Source organism: Aedes aegypti, chromosome 2 (assembly GCF_002204515.2).
Source record: "Aedes aegypti strain LVP_AGWG chromosome 2, AaegL5.0 Primary Assembly, whole genome shotgun sequence".
NCBI classification, from domain to species: Eukaryota; Metazoa; Arthropoda; class Insecta; order Diptera; family Culicidae; genus Aedes; species Aedes aegypti.
Window position 1 is genome coordinate 59,716,864 of NC_035108.1, and position 22,373 is coordinate 59,739,236.

The 22,373-nt window shown below is 37.7% G+C and overlaps 1 protein-coding gene across 1 annotated transcript in view; it reads right to left on the reverse strand.

Annotated features, from left to right (window-relative positions):
- Positions 1-742: 742 nt before the first annotated feature.
- LOC5568122 (mucin-5AC) overlaps positions 743-22,373 on the reverse strand; it is a gene marked incomplete in the record, with an annotated part of 650,382 nt that continues 628,751 nt past the window's right edge. The window contains 4 exon segments of the mRNA XM_021840965.1: positions 743-3,583; positions 3,652-3,715; positions 3,792-3,937; positions 15,075-15,119. Coding sequence (XP_021696657.1) covers positions 3,539-3,583; positions 3,652-3,715; positions 3,792-3,937; positions 15,075-15,119 — 300 coding nt within the window.

Here is a 22,373-nt window from a genome sequence, read left to right on the forward strand (position 1 = left end):
AATCCCCAGAGAAATTTCTGGCCGAAGTCCCCGGATGATTACGCTGAAAAATGGACAGAGTTTCTGGAGAAAATGCCTAAAGAAATTCCATAATGAAGGAAATTCTCCGAGGAATTCCTGGACGAAATTCCTACAGAAATTTCTTATTTAAATTTCTAGATGAATTCCTTAAGAGAAATTTCTGGGTTCCTGGAAATCCCCGTTTGAATTCTTAGAAAAAAAAAATCACCGGAGAAAATTCTTAATGAAATCCCCGGAGAAACCCTCCCGAAAAATATCTGAACGATATTCCCTGTGGAATTGCTGAATGAATTCTTGGGTGAAATCCCCGGAGGGAATTCTCGGAGGAATTCCTGGAAAAAATCCTGGAGGAGATTCTCAGAGGAACTTCTGGAGGAAATTATTGCAGAAATTCATAATGCGAATTTTCAGAGAAATTTCTGGAAGACAGTTACCAGAAGATTTAGTAATAATCGAAAGAAATGAGAGAATCTTTCACTGTTAGATAGGCCGTTTAGAAAAGTAACTGTTCAGTAAAACTGTTTTGGAGAAATCAGTACCAAAATTGAAAAACAGGTAGATAACCGTTACCAACTGGATGAAATCTGCTACAGGATATTATTCTAAGATCGCCCTGAGTAAAAAAGCATAGTAATGTCATGAATCAAAAAATACTCGGAGTAACAGATCTCTGTTGTGCAATGCGTGGAAGTTACTGTTCTGTACGTTTCCATTTTTTTTAAGATACCAAGTTATCCAACAAAATAAGAACAAAACTATTTCTGCATAAATGGTATTAAGGTTGTAGTTGTATCAAAGTCAAATTAAAGGCCTTTAAGTTCCGTATACTTCAATTCAAGTAGTAGAGCGAAAGTTGAAAAAAGTGTACAGCACTCTGTAGCAAGGAACAACATACAATACTAGAAGTGAAACTCATTTTGATCTTGACTACTGCGGCTCAATTTCGTCCTTGGACAAAGACGAAATAAAGACAAAGAGGTCCGGCTCAGAATGTGTATCACATCTAGTAGGGGAAAGTGGGACAGTTTGGCCACCTTAAGAAAAAGTCGATAAAAGTGCTGGAAATATTATGAAATCTTCGGATTTTTGACTGATTTACAACAATTTTTAGATCAATACACTAGATCCGAATGATGTCCATTGTCTCATAAAATTCACGGATAAATGAATGATTTTTCAAAATTTGTCAAAAAAAAATTAGCAGCAAAAATTCTATTAGCTAATACATTCCATCCCACAAAAAGTTATTACATTCCCATGATCTACAACTGCCAAAATAGAGCTGAAGATTCGCAAACCCTCTTCATACCTTCCGGTAAGAAACCCATCCATTCGCAAGTAATTCGCTTATCGTCACTAAACACCAAAGCCTTCCTCTTTTCCGCTAGCGTAACACATAACCTAAACCTACTCGTTATAACGTAACGTATCTTTAAAAACCGAAAAACTAAATCTTACAAACATAGAATGCCCTGATTGAGTTTGTTTTCTTTTTCTCCGTCTTTCGTCATGCCTTGCTTCTTCTCTTGCTTCTCTGCCTGTGTGTGTATGCGTGAGAGAGTTGCGCTATTGTGCGGTGATGATTAAACATGTGTGCGCGCTTTCAGATCTTACCTATAACCTAAGAAATAACTCTGATGTATGTACTTTGATAATGACTGTAACTCATCTCCAGACTAAACCCTAACGAGTAAACAATTAACATAAAAAATATACGTTTTCTTTCTCGTGCGTACGATTTGAGATTTGAACCGATGACAACGCCGCTTCTTGTGATAGGAATAACCTATTTTCTGAGTAGATTTTCGAAGTGTTTCTGCCGTGAGAGAACATAACCTCGCACGCGCAGTACTAGAAGAGCATTTCGTATTGAGTATTTGCCCCTGATGCGTTTCATGCACTAAGACTGGAGACTGACTGAGTGGATTCGTTCGATTCCCTATCACAAACACACAATGTTTTACCGTCTATTGTTAATTTTGGAAATTGTACAACACCAAAATTCGTAAGCTGCCATAAAACGGAAAACTGATTAGTGTACGTACGGTCTGGTGTGGGTGTATGTTTGTATAGCGTGAGCACATTGACTACCTACTAGAGAGTCCTTGGTGGGAAAATCGGACTCATCTTCTAATTCTGTGGGTATTTTAACCGTGTTCTGTTACTTCTGTGTTATGCTCGTTCAGCATTTGTTTCCCTTCGCTTGCATCTTACATTGAATCTGGTTAGTCGATAACTTTGGCTCTTTTTTGTTATTACGTGTTTTTTTTTTCTTTGTAGCATTAGCTCTCGCTCTCATTTGCTCGCGGTTTGCGTTTCGTATCGTAGTAGTAGAATAATTTTAATATAAAATCATTCTGCCGAGTGGTTTTTCGTGTGGGTTGTAACAAGGATCACGGACAACGATGTGGACTGAGAACTTACACTGTAATCTAGCACTGTATCACACATTTGGACTGAAAGACTGCAACTGTGCAGTACTAGAATCGTATCAATTCGAACTCTACAAATCTTTTATTTCTCACATATGACATTCAGAGATAATACAATCTAATATGCGATTTTGAGCGTTTTTTTTCACGGGGAATTTCTGTCGAAGAAATTGTCCGCGCCACAAAAAAAAAAGAATTCTACAAAATTGATAAACTGTACCAAACACTAACATCTACCTAAATTTTCGGTATGATGGTAACTGAAAAAACCTACTGTTAACAAAATATTTTTGGAAGATTCTGAGGATGACTTTTTGTGAGAATAAATTCTGTTTCTACAGGAACTATTTGTGTCGGTACACACTATTACTTCTGGAAGGAACCGGTTGCAAACGGAATCATTGGGGAAAAAACTTTCTGAGTATTCTCAGGCTGGTTGCCGTCTTATCGCCTATAGAGTGTTGCGGTGAACCCTAAAACTGAATCAAAACTACTAGCTAGAGAGATTAACCTCTGTCACTGTTTGTCACAATCGAATATCATTGGGTTTTTCAGTGTATGGTTGTCATTATCATCCTTGACGTGCCGATTTCGCTCCGTGTGCATCGGTGAGTGAGTTTTTTTTACGAGACTATTGCGTATATCTACAAACAGCAGATATTTACGAACATACTTTAGATAGAGAGAGAGCGGAATTTCAACTGCAATGGCGGCGTTGTAGGCCTCGATCCTACAAGCATGGGTCTCCTTGTTATTTTTCTTTTTTGCTCTTGATGATCGCGATCATCATTCATGGTTTTTGCTACAACTTTGGTATCGATCCTGGATTAGTGTTTTTCTATATACGTTTGTTGGTTAGTTTCCATCCTTTTCCTTCGCCGAGGGGTCATTTTCACGCTCTGTCACCGCTGCGCTTAGCTGTTTGTTTCGCGATATTACGGTGAACCGAAAAAGGGCCTCGCCTTAACGATGTCGACGAGAAATTGTAAACAAACGAAAGCGCGTGCAAAAAAAACTATGGTGGTTTGTTGTTGTTGTCATACAAAATGGCGGATGAACGGAACAAACTTGTTGCCTGCTTAAATCTAATATGGCGCGAAACGATTGTACGTTCCTCGGTACATGGTTGCCTAAAAATGGAAAAGGTTCGTATGAGTGTGAGGTACTAGAATATGACAGACAAAAGCGTTATTCTTACTCCGTATCCGGGAACTGGTCCAATTCCGTGACCCAGGTACGGATCAGCGTATTCACGTCCGTATCTAGAAGTGTTTAATGATAAAAAGGTGAGACATAAATTCTGATCTAGTACTACACCCGACCGGGGTTCGAACTTACCCTGCAACCGTGGCGTAGCCTGCTACGGTCGGTTGAGCTGCCGCTGCTGCTCCATAGGCGGCTCTAGCTGCCACAGCCGTGTAGGTCGCTGCATTGTAGGCCTGCTGGGCTTGCGAGAGGGGCGTCTTGAGCAGGGGTGCTGCGGCCTGAAAAGAAACAATGGTAGTATTGCAAATGAGAAATGGGTTGTTGAAGAACAACGACGTCAAGCACAAAATCGGAAGCAATCTTGCACGAATTCTAATCTGCGCATCCGAGTCGCTGCGCAGCGTCGCTCAACTGGTGAGCACTGAGTGTCATTGTTACTACAGTTAAATCTCCATCAGTAGATGTTCCTCGACACGGCATCGACTCATGGATCCATACTACCAAACCAAAAAAAAAAAAGCGCTTCTGTTTCATAACTCGATATTTCCAAGAGTCGATGATCCCTTCAATATCGAATCATGGGGGTTTCCCTGTATGGTGATAATCCTGTACGTAACTCACCGAACATCAATGAAGAATCTTCTAAGGATTTCGGCAGACATCTTGCCATAAATTGGCTAAGAATCATACAAACTATTATTAAATCTACCAAAGGATTTTGCTCACAATTTGTCATATGTACATTTCTTCAAACAGTCACCAAGGATCACTCAAGGAATCAACGGAAAATTGTAGAATGAGTCTACCTCAGATTTCCACAGAAACCCGCAAAGAAACTAGAAGTTAATTTAAGAAATCATAGAGATACACCTAGAAATCAACTGTAGGAATACCTTGATCAATTGGTCACATGATTCGGATAGAATTTCACCAGTAATGCGCTAAAGTACACTTTCTCGCCAGTAATTTACAATAAAATGAATCTGCAACAGGTACCTAGATTTGTATAGGAAATTTGAAAAAAATCAAGATCTCGAGATAAAGGTGCCAGAGATTCAACTAGGATTTATCCATAGACGTCATCAGGAGTCCCCCAAATGTCTAATCAGAAATCTAACTATCAGTGATGTGAGAAACTTTAATTATCATAACTCACGCATGAGATTTTTCATGCGTGAGTTTTCAATCACGCATCTCAGCACGGAGAAAACGGAAAACCCATATTTGAGTATTTTTTAACTTACTTTTGAGTTATTTTTCTCTCCCTATTTCATTCGCTCCTTCTATTGTTGTCAGAGAGCGAAGAGCAAAACAACCCAAAAACCGAACCTTAGTGCGTTACCTCAAATTTGAGTAAGTGGCACAGTACTAGAAGTTGAGTTATTTGATCTGCCGATTGAGTGAAAAGAACTTAGCCAGTAGGTATTTTTTCGCATGGCTGCAAATGAAAACAACTTCTACCCCATCAACTCAAAATTAGGTTAACGCACGAACCCCCGGAATTGAGTGGAATGAACTCACTTTTGAGTACTTCATTTTCTCCGTGAGCAGTCAAAAAATCATGGACGTGTTGCCGTTTGACTCATTGTCTCATATTTCCACAGTTTACTCACACAAAGCAATGATTTCGATGATTTCTTATTAGTCTAGTGGAATTCCTTTCTAAAGTAAATAACATTCGGTTTTCACGCGTTTCTGACTGGCTATATTGACTTTTAACGAGAAACTTATGACTATCAACGCGCCACCACAATTCTGGACAAACATTTCAAAAGGGCACATCGACATTGGTAAACATTGACTTTGCAAGACGCCATTGAGCCCAATTCAACTCTATCACGCTCACCAATACCAATAGGAAGAGCAAACAACAATCTTTCTGATAGTGGTATTAGATTGCGAGGGTGGGCTAAAAAGGGCTCAACAGCTACGTTTCTAAAAAAAAGGCTCAAGACCTCTTGGGCCCTTTTCAAATGTTCGTCCAGAACTAAGTTGATGGTGACAATTTCGCGACTTCGAAGCTCATGATGTTTTCTTCGGTTTTCTGTGAGAAAAACAGTTGGAGATATTTTTGCTTTTTTTTCACGCACACGATGACAGTTCCTACGTGGTTTTCCGTTGGTGCGAGTGCTCTGTAGAATCTCTTGATACGCTGAGAGGCGATTGAGTGATTTCGCACGACACAATCAAGCAAGATTTTTTTGAAGCAGATATCTAATGAGTTTGCTCTCGCGAGAGAGCTCATTTAGTGAGATTTGAGTGTGAGATTTCTCATGCGTGAGTTTTCAATCACGCCGCAACTCAGCAGTCAAACAATCATGGATGAGTTGGCTCATCTGTTTGACTCATTATTTCATATTTCCACAGTTTATTCACACGAAGCAATGATTTTTTGTTAGTCTAGAGGTATTATAGTAATTCTTTCTAAAGTAAACAAGAACATTTGGTTTCCATGAGTGGTTTTGCACGAAACAATGTCTAATGAGTTTGCTCTTGCGGGAAAACATTCGCAAAGATTTAGCCAGAAGTTTGTCAATGATTGTAAAGTACCCGCCGTCGGAAAAAAAGCTACAGTAGTCGTTGAGTTGATAGGTCGAACAGTATTTCTGCTCTTCAAGAAGCTCCCTTAGAAACTCAACCAACAAATCTCGCGTAACAATTCTAAAGGGCCAATGATCAAATTCTAAACAAATCGGGTTTTGATACCATTCGATAGCATCTCCCAACACCCACAAACTATGCATACATTGTCAACATAATCATAAAACTTACCATTATAAACTCGGTTTTCCAAACGGCCAATAACCGCTTTTTTCCAAATCATTCATTGGCCCCCGCTCGAAAAGGCCAATGATTGGTTCTCGCTTTATCAAGAGGGCCTACAATCGGAAAATTTCGTAAACTGTCATTGGCCTTAGCATGGTGAGAGGCCAATGACTCTCTCTTGCTCATTCATTGAAAACCGAAAAGGCCTAGCCTTGGGCCAAGCACACTAATAAAATTCTATTTTGGCCAATAAAAAAGTCCCATGCCTTGATGAAAATCGAAAATGGGCCAAGCATTTAAACCAGACCTGCCCAACCTTTTTGAATCGCGGGCCGAATCTCGAAAACGAAATGGTGCGGCCGGCTAAACTTTTTTTTAATGCAGCAATTTTAATATTTCTGCTATAATTTTGCCTAAAATTCTATAAAAAATGTGCTCAAAATTACGTCAGATTCCAGCCCAGAATTCTTTCAAATCTTTCGCCCTGAACCCTGTGAGAATGTTGTCCAGGATTTTATTAAAATGCATTCCCAGAAGTCAATTATAAGTTCTTACATGATTTTGTTAGAATCTCATCTAGTATTATTTCAAAATACATTTCGGGGGTTTCTCTTAATGAAGCTCGCTCCGAATTTTACGCGAATTCTGTGTGTGATTCTATAAATATTGTTTTCAGGATTCCGTCAGAACTCAACCTAATACTCGTTTAAAAAAATGTGATTTAGAATATGAAGAAGTCTGTCCTGCTCAGAATTATGTAGGTAATTTACGAAAATATGTGAGAACCTTTCCAAGGATAATGCTCCAGTTTTGGTGATAATCGTGGCTAGGACTCTGTACTACTGCTGAGAATTTAATGAAAATCTTGCTTCATATTTGGGAGAATCCTGCCCATGATTTCCGTTAAATTTATGTGAGAATCCTGTATAAAATGTTATAAGCTATAAATTTGCCGACAATTTGTTGTAATTTTTCATGCTCAGAAGTTTGCGAGGTTCCATCTGAGGGTGTGGTGAGATTGTGTTTTATCATACACTTTTTGCCGAAAACATTGATATAAAAATCAGACTTGTACATTAATAGTGAAGAAGTTATTTTCACATTTTGAGTCATTTAAAACAGCAATCAAATTAAAAAAGATCAAACACTAATCTATAGAATCTTCTCAAAATATAGCTTAAACTTGAAGAATCTAAAGTTGTAACAATCAGCTCTGGAATGTTTTAACGTCAAGTTAGTAGAGGAGCGAAAGGGCCTGATATGAGGAGGATCTCAAAACTCCTCGCGGGCCGCACAAAATGAAGTGGCGGGCCGGATGCGGCCCGCGGGCCGTACGTTGGGCAGGCCTGATTTAAACTCATCATATTTTCCACATTTTTGTCAGTTTTCAGAATAACATCGATTATTAGCGTGTAGTAATAGTAAATCGTCACTCAACTAGCAAGAAATCACATTGATTGATTTGAATACTGAGAAATAGGAATTGAAAATGTGATGAATAATATTCACATCGAATGTTCTCAGAGTCAACGATCTGAGGATTGGCCCTTTTGAATTGTTACGCGAGAAATGCTTAAAACTTCCTCTATATACAACTTGTTCTGGAATTCCTGCAGGAGCTGGAGGTCTTTTTTTCTCCATGCTCATAAGATCAGTGACTATTAAGGAGTTGCTCTAGTTTTCTACTTTCGAACGACATCAACAGTAAAAGAATCGCATATAAGCTTCTAAATATCTTGCAATTAGGTCTTCAAGGTTGTAATACCTAAAAACTTTTTTTTTTCCAAAGTTTCAGATCTCATATAACAATCTTTGAACGAAGATATCCTATATAGATCCCTGAAAAAAATCAGCTTTAGTTCAAAAAATATTCCGAGATTCCTCTAAAAAATCCTCAAGAAATTCCTACAGAGATCCATCCATGAATTCCTTCACTGCCCATAACTGTATAACAGTCACATTCGACATTTTTTACAAATTGGAGTTAATACCATGGAAAGTCATCAAATGATAAATACTTTCGATCAACTTACTGTAATCTGAGAGATTGTTCTAGAAAATTCGAAAAAAATACCAAGTTGTTTTGTCACATTGGTAATTATAACCGCATAACAGTCACACTGAGATTATAAATGAGCCTCGTAATGTAATAGCAATAAAACTTCATCAGAATTATTTTTTGACTATTCACCTAGTAATGATATCACACAGTTGTACAAAATATCAACCTCAAAAAAACACTTTTGAGTTCCTGGTATTCTTTAGAAATTTTAGTTTCCTCCCATACTGCCATAAAATGCACACTTAATGTTCCATTTATTCAATGCCTACTTTTGTCGAATGTTACAAATATGCAGTTATGGCCAGTTCAGGGATGTCATAAAAAATAATAAGAATTCCTCCAGTGTTTCCTCCGCGAATTTTTCAGAGATTCCTCCAGGAATTCCTTTACTGAAGATGTTTTATGAGAAATCTTCGGATAATTTCCTGGAGGGATTTCTGCAGCAATCCCTAGAGGAAGCTCTAGCAAAAAAAAAAAAACTATTGTGATTCATAGAGAAATCCTTGGAGAAATCCTTGCAGGAGCCTATGGAGGGATTCCCGTGGAATTTCCTGGAGAAATTCTTGAAGAAATCCCTGGGACATCCAATATGGCTTCCGGCTAAGCAGTCTTTATTTTTTCAAAAGTTTTTTTTTATGATACAGTGGTCACACTATTATGGGTCACCTTGATTATTAGTCACTCTGTTCCACATGCAATTCAAATGGAAATGACCCATAAAAGTGGGTGAACCATAATAGTGTGACCAGTGTAAGGATTGCGTCGATGAAAAGTATATTTCATTAAAATATACAGTCGATTCTCTACCGACTCATTTTTGGTACAATCTCTGGAGCAATTCTTAGAGAAATTCCTGAAAAAAAGCTGAAGAAATCTCTGCAGGAAACTGCAGATTTTCCAAGAGTTGTTTGTGGAGAAACTCCTATAGGAATCTCGGAAGCATTGCCTAGGTCAATCATTGAAGGACTCTTTGGAGGCATCTCTTGAATCCTTGGAAGTATTCCAAGTAGAATCACTGTAAAGATTTTCCAGATGTAATCCCTAGAGATATCCCTGAAAAAAACCTGTAGATTTTTTTTCTGGAAAAACCCCTACAGTAATCCTTGAAGAATCGATGGAGAAATTTGTGGAGAAATCTCTAGAGCAAACCATTAAGAGATTTTTCAAAGGGAATTTATTAACAGATTTTCCTAATGCATGCCCTGGAGAAGTTCTTAGGATAATTTTTGATGAAATTCCTGCAGGAATTTATAGGCGAGTCTCTGGAAGAATTTCAAGAGGAACTCTTGGGGGAATCCCCGCAGGAATCCCTGGAAGATTATCCGGACAAATCCTTGAAGTAAGTCATGTAGCAATTTTCAGGTGGTTACTCTGGGAGAATTTGTAGAGATTTTGCTGAAGGAAGCCATGGAGAATTATCTTAAAGCTTATTTAGAGGAATCTCTGAAAGAATACCGAAGAAATCGCTTGGAAAATTTCTGGAGAAATCTGCGAAAAAATTCCGAAGTATTCCCGGAAGAATTCACTATTCGGGCTAAAATGTCTCATGGCGAACAAAAGTTCTTCTTGGAGGAATCTCTGGCACAAGCGCTAGTGGAATCCATGGAGAAATCACTGTAAGAGATTATCTTGGAAGATTTTAAGGTAAAATCCTTGGAAGAATCTTCTAAAGAATTCGTGGAGAAGTTTCTGGAAATATTTCGAGAGGAATTTTCGAAAGAATCTCAGGAGGGGTACCTGAAGGCATCCTGTAGCCCCATTTGAACTGGTCCCACGCATTTTTTTCTACAGATTGCTGACAAAAGTGATAATGAGCCTATGCATGCTATAAAACGTTTGACTTTTACTCTGCGCCCTGTTTTCAACTGGCTCGTGAGAGAGAGCGAGATAGCACCAACACACGGCGCACAGTAAAAGCCAAAAGAACAAAAGAATTTATGGCACATACAGAGGATCATTCGTCAGCTATAAAATGTCGTTTTATTTATACCTTAAAACACATGAATTATGAATTGAATGATTGACCGCCCGCAGATGGTATTCCATTATTGTAAGAACAGCTGTGGGGCCCAGATAGCCGTAGCGGTAAACGCGCAGCAAGACCAAGCTGAGGTAGTGGGTTCGAATCCCACTGGTCGAGGATCTTTTCGTAATGGAAATTTTCTCGACTTCCCAGGGCATCAACGGGCAACATCCTAATAAACGATCAAGATTTATCAAAATCTTATAGCACAATGCGAAAGCCATCTTGGGAAAGAATTGTTTGAGTCAGCATCATTTACTGCAATACTGGGAAAATAGCAGATTCTCACTGATTAAAGCATAATACGATGGATATTAACATTGCTTATTTGTGCTGGCTCACAATCGTTGATACTTCTGGAGACATTGCTGCACACCTTCTGGCAAATGAGGAAACATTGTTGCGTTGAAAAAGTTTACAAACTGTCTACCGTTTGTTTAACAGAACTACGCACTATGAGTTTAATTATTCACAGTTAAATTATGCGCATGTAGACGGGGTTTGTGGTCTAATGGCTACCGCTTCTGCTTCATACGCACGCAGAAGGTCATGAGTTCAATCCCAGGCCAGTCCCTATCCTCATATCTTTCACTTGCTTCTATCTACCACTCTTAATATATCACAGTTGATCTATCACAGTTCATAGCATTTGAACCCGAGACGGACAGAAAAAAAACCGTTTCCCTACGATTCCATTCTTTCATAATTATATCACGCCTTTCCTTACGCCTGATACATATGCAGTCTGTTAACCAAACCAGCAGTCCTCTCTGTCATAAAAATTACCCCACCCCTTCACCCTTCCCACATGAACTGGCGTAGACGCAGTGGTATATGCGGTCTACCGTGGGAGCCAGTTGAATGCATCATGAACTCCATCCTCTCATTGGTCTGCATTATGAGGTACCATTGGCATTTTAGGCACCATTGTTGCCTAAAAATAGAAGATTGCCAGCACTTATACACTGAGGGTGTCTGTTAATCCCAAGCAGTCATCTAGTTGGTTCCTTGTGATCTGGCGATACTGGAGTAGCAACCACGGGCGGCCATTCAAGCTCAAGCTCAAGCTCATAGTTAAATTATGCGCATGAAACATGCTTTCACGTTATACTTGGGCACTTTAATTATTAATACGGATATCAAACGTTACGAATGGACCGCTGTAGATGTCATGTATTTCAACGACCAGAATATCCTGATATTTTGGATGCCTTGAATGATCTATACAGCATGCTTCACTGTTTCATAGGCACCAGCACAGTTGGCGCACACAACTTTGTAAATGAGCATCATTGGCCGCCTGGTTGCCTGGTTGGTTACCACTCAGGATCAGTAGCATCCTCAATGTGATGCTCTCATTATTATAACAAACAATAACGGCGCCGGCTGCGTCCGAATGCAGGTCAATTTGGCGATGGAAAAGAAATGTTGACGTGTTACGTGTTGTTTTATGGAAGCCGATGAGTCCTCTGCACTTCCACAAGTTCCTTAGCCTTCCTTAGCCGAGTAGTTAGAGTTCGCTGCTACAAAGCAAATCCATACTGGAGGTGTCTGGGTTCGATTCCCAGTCCCAGGTCCAGGATTTTTTCGAAAAGGAAATTTCCACGACTTTCCTGGACATAGAGTATCATCGTACCTGCCACACGATAAACGAATGCGAAAATGGCAGGTGCGGCAAAGAAAGATCTCAGTTAATAACTGTGGAAGTGCTCATAAGAAACCTAAGCTGAGAAGCAGGCTTTGGCTTAGTGTTGGCGTAATACCAAAAATAAGAACTTTGTATAGAACATTAGGTGTAGAACACTAAACCAAGGAGTGGATTTCTTCCTGGTGGGGACGTAAAGCTAAAAAGAAATATTTTTAAAGATGAAGCTCCAATTTTTCAATGAAATCGCTTTTCGTGCATTCCGCAATCAATTTTCATTAACATTGACCAACCCGAAGACGTTCGCCAACCTTCCATGCTTTGCGCCGTTTTCGATTCACGGAAGGAACGACTTTTACCCTAATGGTTCCACATAATTGAATGAAATGATTCTATTGCACGTGGCCACGTAACTGCTTCATCGAGAAGGACCCAAAAGGTTCGCCATATTCCAGGAGAAACCCCTCTAGCCGCATTAGCAGTGATTGCACCTTGTTGTGTTAAAAAAACGAGCACTACCTTATTTTTTTCTCTGGCAGGGGATTTGAATGTCATGAATTAATCATAGAAGGTGAATGGAGGTGGAAATCCTTTCTACCTTCCTTGTGCCTCACCAGATGGCCACGGAATTGCGATGAAAGCTGGAGGCGCAAACACAGCCCTTTAATCAACACAAACTTTAAACCGAACGTAAACTGCTTGCATCGATTCGATGTTGTGTAGCACTAATGAAGCATAACAGCGACATCCGAATAACGAATTGAATAAATTCAAGCCCTTATATATCCTCTAAACAGAGACATCATCAATAAAAAAAAAATATATTCACATATAATCCTACAGACCTACAGCCGAACAGGGAAAATTAATTTTATACCCTAGTAGGCCGTCACAGCAATGGTATTTATTGCGAACGTGACACTACTAGGTAACTAGATTGGATACCGTCTCCAGGGTTCGTCATTGTACGACAAAAAGCACACATTTCCAACAAATTTTTTTCCCCGTCTATTCTAGCCCATGCAATCGATATCGCACAATCAAATTAATGAAACAGTAAATTTATGATATTTATTATCACACACAGCACAATGGTTCATCCGGCTAATTAAGTCGGTACCATCAGTCGGTCCGGGGATACCTCTGCCTTTCTGTTGGCTTCCATACTATTAACAGAGGGATTTCATTAGTACATTCCGTTTGGCGGCAGCTGGACGGACCCTGCCGATAAAGGAGGAAAATTTGTTCAACTCTGTTTCCATTTCCTTACTGGCCGGTCTGATTTCGAATGTCTCGTTGTTCCTAATTAAGAGGATAGTGAGTTACTAACACAGAACTGATTGCATTTTTTTTTTTCAAAATCAAGCGATGTTTTACTAGACCTGGGGACGGACCTGGTGTAGTGGTTAGAACACTCGCCTCTCACGCCGAGGACTTGGGATCGAATCCCATCCCCGACATAGTCACTTATGACGTAAAAAGTTATAGTGACGACTTCCTTCGGAAGGGAAGTAAAGCCGTTGGTCCCGAGATGAACTAGCCCAGGGCTAAAAATCTCGTTAATAAAGTCAAATCAATCAATCAATTTACTAGACCTAAAACTAATAACGATTAGAGTATCGTGAAAGTGGAATAGTTTGCGGTTTGTGACCAATATTTTCATCTGCAGTCAGTGACAAAACCTAGTAACCAAGTTTCGCAAAAATATTCAAATTGACTTATCTCTGAAAAGTAAACAAACTTTGATTAACGATTCATCGTGTTTCGCAGACAAAGTTCTACAAATTCCTCTGCGAACCAACTCGGTTTTCCCTTTTAAAACGTTTAATTTTCGGATTCACAAAACGACATAAGTCTGATTTTCAACTATCGAGACCTAACAATTTTGATTTGAAATTTTCGTGAATTAAGGGTGGGCTCTTCGACTCCATCTATTGGGAGTGTTTTGCCAATCGAGGGCTTCATTGTACAGTTGTGTGTGAAAACTTTCTTGTGTGTTTATCTATTTTTAGGATTTAATAGGTTTTTCTCAGAATAATAGTAAATTTAAAATGTCTTCAAGATTTCTTTTAAAATAATGTAAGCTATTTTTTCTATACCTGAAACTTTCGGAGATACAAATTAAAGTAATTAAAGGAAAACGTAAAATGTCATCAGTTATTTATTATAATTTTTTGTAGGGAGGTACATTTTTTGAGGATCGTAAGAATAATAAAAGTTGTGTTTTGTTATGTCGCGTCGCGTCTGGTATGTGTCGTATAGTTCTTACGCTATTTCCTTGGACACTTGGCGTAGAATGACCAAGTAAATTAGTCAAATGTTGACCATTTTGTAAGAAAAAAAAATAAAATGACAGAAAATAGTTTGATCAATACTGAGGACTTATTGTTTTACTGATTTGGAAGCATTTTATGGTTCTCATATTTGTAACTCTCATTGTCTCAATATTTTTTTTCTCTCTCCCTACTTTGTCCTTCTTTATAATGTCATTCCTCCTATTAGTCATAAGTGCTATCAATCGCTAGAACTAGAGAAAACGGTTTATCGTGGATTCTCTAACATTATCTTCACAAATCTTCGACCTAATTACTTATCACAGTGACATCTATGTTACAGGACTAAATGAGTTTAAATATTGACTCTAAAGTAGAAACAATCGCTCGTCATATACATAGTACATTTTGTCAAAATCTTCTCACTTAAAAAAAGTGTTAATCGTCCTTTATGCCGTAAGGGGTATAATCCAATATAAGGAATATTTTGCTGAGATAAACACAAGAACTTTGGAAGGATTGTGGTCAACATGCATGTCTCAACGGAAAACTTCTTCTAGAATAACCGTTCCAAATTCAACAGGTAAAACCGTTTTGAACATCAATAGCTTTCGCCTACATAATAGCCCAGGCCAAACCTACTTACTTGAATCATCGGCTGAGCTGATACTTCCGTCACCGGTTTGGCGGCCTGCAAAGAAAGAGCAAACAACAGAGAGAACCACATGACAAAGTGACACGTGTACAATTTATTTAAAATTGCTGAAAAATTAATTCGATCGAGATTAACCGCAGTAAAAACTGGTCAAAAATCGAAAAATAAACCCCATTCCCCAAGCAAACCTTTCCCATTTGGTGGAGCCAGAGGGTAAAACAAAAAGTAATGGCGAACCGGCGCGAAGTGGTGTTTTCGACAGGATAAAACAGGATTAACTTATGCTTCTCGAGTCCCCCGAGGCGACGAATCTGCTGCTCCGAAAAACGGCGAGGAGTAAAATTAAATTTATCGATTTTAAATTTGTAGTGCTTTTGTCCTGTCGGTGCCAAAAGTGCACCGGTCACGGTGTTCAACGGACCGTTGTTATCCGAAATAAAATCTTCATCAACTAGCTTACCAACATGGCTAGCCACATACCAACGGTTATGGATTGGGTGAAACTACCTCAAGGTTGAATATGTTGTGGTCCAACAATTTTACGTTTTGGAAATTTGCATAATTTTAGCACTGCAGAATCGCCTGAATGGCCTGAATGTATGCTTTCATGATACTGAATAGAGTATGCTTGCATAATGCTGTTGTAGTGTTCTACTGTTAGGCCATTTTGAAAACTGCCGTTTTTAGTCAGGAATGCCACGTCGTTTTTTTTTTCAAAAATCTGGATGACATTTGAAATAGGGCGCTTGCAGCAAAGAAAAGTGTGCCCAACAGCCCCCTTTGATTTTGCTGTGTAACGGTTTGAAACGGAAAACACGTTACGAAACGTTTCCCAGCAAAATCAAAGGGGTCCGTTGGGCACACTAAACAAAGGCTGCAAGTGCCCTATTTTGTCTGGAAGAAGTCTGGACATTTTATGTCGTACATATAAAACCTTACAAATTCATTGCAAATTTTTATCTGGATCTTTCAAAATCTGCAAAATGGAGCTGCAAAAAACTGGAATATTCAACCTAAATTTGACTCTTTTTGACTCAATTCGGCTCTTCCGTGGGATAACCCAAAATTTGACGTAACTGGCATAAAGCTCTCAGTAGGTAGTTTCCATTTGACAACAGCTAAAAAAGTCAACTCAGTGCAAAGTGTATACTACTCAGCGTTAGCTTTCAAATTCCCCGTAGTGGGTTAAAACAACTTAAATTTGGGAAAACTAAAAAACAAATTTGGAAACTCGCGTAGACGGTCTTTTTTCTGTAATTCCTGAAATTACTTTCGGAATTTTCTTCGGAATTATCTTTGGAATTTCTTCGGAATTACCTTTGGAATTTTCTTCGTAATTTCCTTTGGAATTTACTTCGGATTTTTGTTCAGCATTTCCATCGGAATTTCCTTCGGCATTTCCTTTGACATTTTCTTCTGATTTTTTTTTCGTTCTGAATTTTCTTTGGAATTTCTTTCAGAAATTTCTTCAAAATATTTTTGAATTTCCTTTGTAATTCATTTGAAATTTCCTTCGAAATTTCTTTAAAATTTCGTTCATAATTTTCTTTGAAATTTCTTGTGGAATTTCTTTTGGATTTTTCTTAGGTAATTCTTAGGAATTTCCATTGAAATTACTTTCGAAATTTTCTTCGTAATTTCTTTTGAAATTTACGTCGAATTTTCCCTCGGTATTTCCATCGGAATTTCCTTTGGAACATCCTTCGGAATTTCCCTTAGAATTTCCTTCGGAACGTCCTTCGCAATTTATTTTGGAATTTTCTTCGGAATTTTCTCTGAATTTTGCTGTGGCATATTCAACTGGATTTTCGTCAGAATTTTCTTAGCAATTTCCTTCTTTGGAACTTTTATGATTTCCTTCGGAATTCGGAACTTTCTGTAGAATTTCATTTTGATTATTTTTTAAATTTCCATTGGAATTTTCTTTGACATTTCCTTCTAAATTTTCTTTGATATATCGTTTGGATTTTCTTTCGGCGTTTCCATCGGAATTTCCTTTGGAACATTCTTCGCAATTTTTTTTGGAATTTTCTTCGGAATTTGCTTTGGCATTTCCTATGGATTTTTTTCAGCATTTCCTTTGAAATTTTCTTCTGAATTGCCTTTGGGATCTCTTTCAGAATTTTCTTTGGAATTTCCATAAGCATTTCGTTTGGAACTAGAATTTCCTTTGGAGCTTCCTTTGAAATTTCTTTCGAAATATCTTTGGAATTTCCTTTTAATTAATTTTGAATTTACTTCGAAATTTCTTTGATTTTTTTTGTGAAATTTCCTTTGGATTTTTCCTCGGTTTTTCCAACGGAATTTTTTAAAACTTCCATTGAAATTATTTTCGAAATTTTCTTTGGAATTACTTTTGTAATTTCTTCGGAATTACCATTGGAATTTTCTTCGTAATTTCTTTTGGAATTTGCTTCGAATTTTCCCTCGGCATTTCCATCAGAATTTTCTTTGAAACGTCCTTCGGAATTTCTTTTGGAATTTGGAATTTCCTCTGAATTTTGCTTTGGCATATTCATCTGAATTTCCTTCAGAATTTTCTTTGCAAATTCTTTCGGAATAAGTAACTTCTTTGGAACTTCCATGATTTCTTTCGGAATTCGGAACTTTCTGTGGAATTTCCTTTGGATTTTTTTTTAAATTTCCATTGGAATTTTCTTTGACATTTCCTTCTAAATTTTCTTCGGAATTTTCTTTGATATATCGTTTGGATTTTCCTTCGGCGTTTCCATCGGAATTTCCTTTGGAACATTCTTCGCAATTTCTTTTGGAATTTTCTTCGGAATTTGTTTTGGCATTTCCATCGGAATTTCCATTGGAATTTTGCTCGGCATTTCCTTTGAAATTTTCTTCTGAATTTCCTTCGGGATCTCTTTCAGAATTTTCTTTGAAATCTCCATACGCATTTCGTTTCAAACTTTCATTAGAATTTCGTTTGGAGCTTCCTTTAAAATTTCTTTCTAAATTTCCTTCGAAATATCTTCGGAATTTCCTTTGAAATTCATTTGGAATTTAGTTCGATTTTATTTTGAATTTCCTCCTGAAACCCCTTTGATGTTTTTTTTTTTAATTTCTTGTGAAATTTCCTTTGGATTTTCCTTCGGTATTTCCATTGGAATTCTTAGGAATTTCCATTAAAATTACTTTCGGAATTTTCTTCGAAATTATCTTTGTAAGGGACAATTCAAATATGACGTCCATCGTTTTTTGAGATTTCTAGGCACCCTCCCCCCTCTGTCACGCTTTTTTCAATACCTTATACACGTTCTGTCACAATTTCGTAGACCCCTCCTCCCCTAATGATGGATGTCATTTTTGGATGATCCCTAATTTCTTTGAAATTATCTTTGGAATTTTCTTCGTAATTTCTTTTGGAATTTACTTCGGATTTTCCCTCGGCATTTCCATCAGAACTTCCTTTGGAACGTTCCTTCGAATTTCTTTTACAATTTTCTTCGGAATTTCCATTGGAATTTTCTTCGGCATTTCTTTTGAAATTTTCTTCAGAATTTCTTTTGGAATTTTCTTCGTAATTAATTTTTTTTTACTTTCTTTCGCCATTTCCATAGAAATTTCCTTTGGAATTTGCTTTGGAATTTCATTTGAAACTGCCATCAGAATTTCCTTCAGAATTTCCATTGAAATTTCCTTTGGAACTGCCATCGGAATTTCCTTCAGAATTTTCTTTGAAATTTCCTTCGAAATTGAGAATTTTCTTCGAAGTTTTTACGGAATTGCGTTCGAAATTTGTTTTTTCATAGGAACATACTGCGGAATTTCTGATCTGAGGATTTGCCCTTTTGAATTGTTACTCGAGCTTTGGTCGAAAGACATTTCGTCGAATGACGTTTGGTTGAATGACATTTGGTCTCATATCTTTAGAACATTTCGTCGAATGACATTTGGTCTTATGACGTATGGTCCAAAGCATCATTAGACCAAATGCCCATTCGATGAAATGTACGTTCGACCAAACGTACTTTCGACTAAACGTCATTCGACTAAATGTCATTCGACCTAATGTATTTCGACCAAATGTCATAATTTTTTCATAATTTCTAGTTTTTCTGTCTGATTAAGGCATTTTAATCGCAGTTCTCGATAATGGAAGATGGCACAATATCTTACATTAGAATAATCGATTTTTTCAAACTGTAAAATATCGAACAGTAGCTACTTGGGCACTTCCACGATTCACTTTTCTTGGTCGAATTGTATGAAACTTTGCAATAAGAAGTACTTCAATACGACGCACATTGTGTCCAAATATGAGCTCAATAGCTTTCAATAGATCCCACTGCCGAAGTGAATAACAAGTGCCAAGAATAAGACCCGGCTCACTATATGTACTAAATTTCTAGTGCTTCTTACATTAAACTTAAAAGACTTACTTGAATTATGAGTCACTAAACGATAAGTCCCTTATTTGTTGGATAGTTCTGATATATCAAGCTTTAAAAGTGCTACATTTCTATGTTTCATGAACAAAACAACAATGTGTATACATTGAAATGAATAGTTTTTTTTTTGAGAAGTTTATTTGAAGGTTAACGCATTTAATTTGGGGTCAATTCAACGCCTCATTTCGCTTGCCTTATTGAAACTCCATATTATCGAGTTTACCAGATTGTTGTGGTTCAAACAATATTTTAATCACATAATGAATTCGCTCCGTAATGCAACATATCGCGAGAGCCTTTGAAAACTGAATTGATTACAAAATATCTTTGTATCATGTTGCTTGCTATTTGTCATTAAGCACATTTAGCAATGACAAAGCGCAAGAAACATGATACAAAGGTATTTTGTAATCAATTAATTTTTCAAAGGCTCAAGCGGTACGATGTATTACGGAGCAAATTCTTCATGTAGCGATAAGACAATGCTCGGTATTCGGAAGCTACGTTACTCTGTTTGAAATTGATGTTTTTGTTAGTTACGTTTCAAAAAGGACGTAACACAAATCGGGTCGAAACCCCATCAAAAGGAAACAAACCTATTTCGAATCACATTTTGATTGAATTATATTTTCTGAAAATGGCAATGAATGAAACGCCGTAGAAATATCGATTAATTCGTACCTCCTTTTTTACGTTTTCAAAAGGACGTAACTCTAAATAATAACAATATATAAAACCTATTTTAAACCACACCTTGATAGAATTATTTGTATCTTCTAGGCGTAATTCCAAAACGAGCTCTACGATTTTTTTTTAAATATCATTCTGACAGTTTAATCATAAAAATCAACTGAAGAGCACAGATGTGATTGATATTTTTTCGACAATAACGGTCAAGGGAGCACCGTCCCTATTAGTGGCTTGGTGTCAACCACTAGGAGAAATTGCCACACTCACATGGCGATCAGGACAAGCACAATGGCGATGATGAAGCGAAGGACGAGGGGTAATACTCTGCTGATAACCGCGAAATATCATTTTTAAACAAGCGCCCTCTTTTGGCCGGTGATAAAAATCATAAAGACCCAATCCAGGCTGAATGGTCCTCGCCCCGACAGACAAAAAGTGGGCGGACAGTGCATGAATAATGAATTAACGTGGGAATTGTGCTGCGAACGTCGTTATCGAAAATGGTTGTTGTTGTTGGGGTAACCTGTTATCATACTGCGATTTATAAAGGCCATTTTCTGCGATTCGCTGTGGGCGACTTTTTTTCGGAGTGGAACGAGAGGATGGTTGGGAAAATTGTTGCAGTAAAACAATTGGTTGAAACTCAATGTTATTTACATGTTGAAATTTGGAGGAAAGGCTGAAAGCTCATCCTTAAGCCATACAAGTAAAACCTCTCAGATGGAGATGCGCTTTTTACTTAAGTTACATTTCGTGGTCTTATAATTGTAAATTGGTGTATAAAACCATAATAAAATATAAATTATGTGACTCAATAGTCTAATTACTAACAGCACTGCTCAGGGTTAGATGTTTTAAAAGTTCAAAGTAAAGTGAATAGAGCTTTCGAGATGAGAAAGGTCCTATCGCTATTAGGTGAATGAATTTTAAAATTCACAATTCTTCCCTCGTTTTGCTCTGAGGCAGGCTTTCATCGCCAGAAATTTCCGGAAACAGTATCCATTAATTATTCATAAAAATCGTCGATCGAATTCTGTGGAAGCATCCAACCCCGCCAGGTTTTCGGTAAAACGCTATTGTTTCAGGCTGAAATTGGACGAACAATTCTGAGATGAGAACACCGTATTGAGTTTTCCTGGATGAAAATTGTAATATTCTTTGATTACAGATGAAACAATTGTTCCATTCGATATTGTTAAAGACATGGGACGAATGGCAAACTACAGATGACATATGACAAATGGAAAATGGCAAATGACCAATGACAAATGACAAATAAAAAATGACAAACGAACCTGTATTTTTGAACAATTGAACAAAGTCACAACAAGGCAACAATATAATGAATTCGTGATCACACTTCTGCATTCCTATCACACCAGAGCAAATAATATAAAAAAAATCGTCAATCATAAAACCCTCAGGAACTTCAACCAAACTAAAGTTTTTTGTGCGCAAAAATACCACACATCTAAACACATTCCCCCAATATTGTTTTCATACAATCTGCACGGTTGTTGTTCTGCACCACTGACCGCACATCAATAGCTGTTTTGTTGCACCGCCACATGAAATGCCAATGCAATACCACAATGCCCCCAGCCCTCGTTGTCACGACGATTCGGAACTTTCGCGCTACCGGATTTGAGGTGTGAAAAAATCCTATTTCCTGCGGCGGTCAATTTCGGCGCCGCGCCGCCGCCTAACGCCAATGTGATCCTTTTTGTTGCGTTCGATTAATATTGAATTGCTGTCCGGACGAACGAATCACGGCAAGTAATTTGATTGAATTGTTTGTCGGTTCAAATTGAATCGAACACGGGGTTTGGCCTGAATTTGAATTTATTTGATTGCATATTATTTTACTGGCTCTATTGGAAACGGGAAAAAATGTACATGGCGTTTAGAATATTGCAAAAAGAGGGTATTTTTTAAGTTTAAACTCGTAATTATTTCTAAAATGATTCAATCAAAAGCTACAATAATGTTTTTTTAGATTGTTTTTCATTTTTTGTTTATTAATGATTTTTTTTTTTCAAAAATTATGATCGATTAAATTCGTGACCTTTTTCTGATGGAATATCATTTTTTTTTAAAGATACCCACACGTTAATGCTTTTAGTGGACGATTATGTCCTTTCAAGGAAGCACCACACTAGACAACGGACTAGCATGCAACGCCCAGTGGCACAGTCAAAAT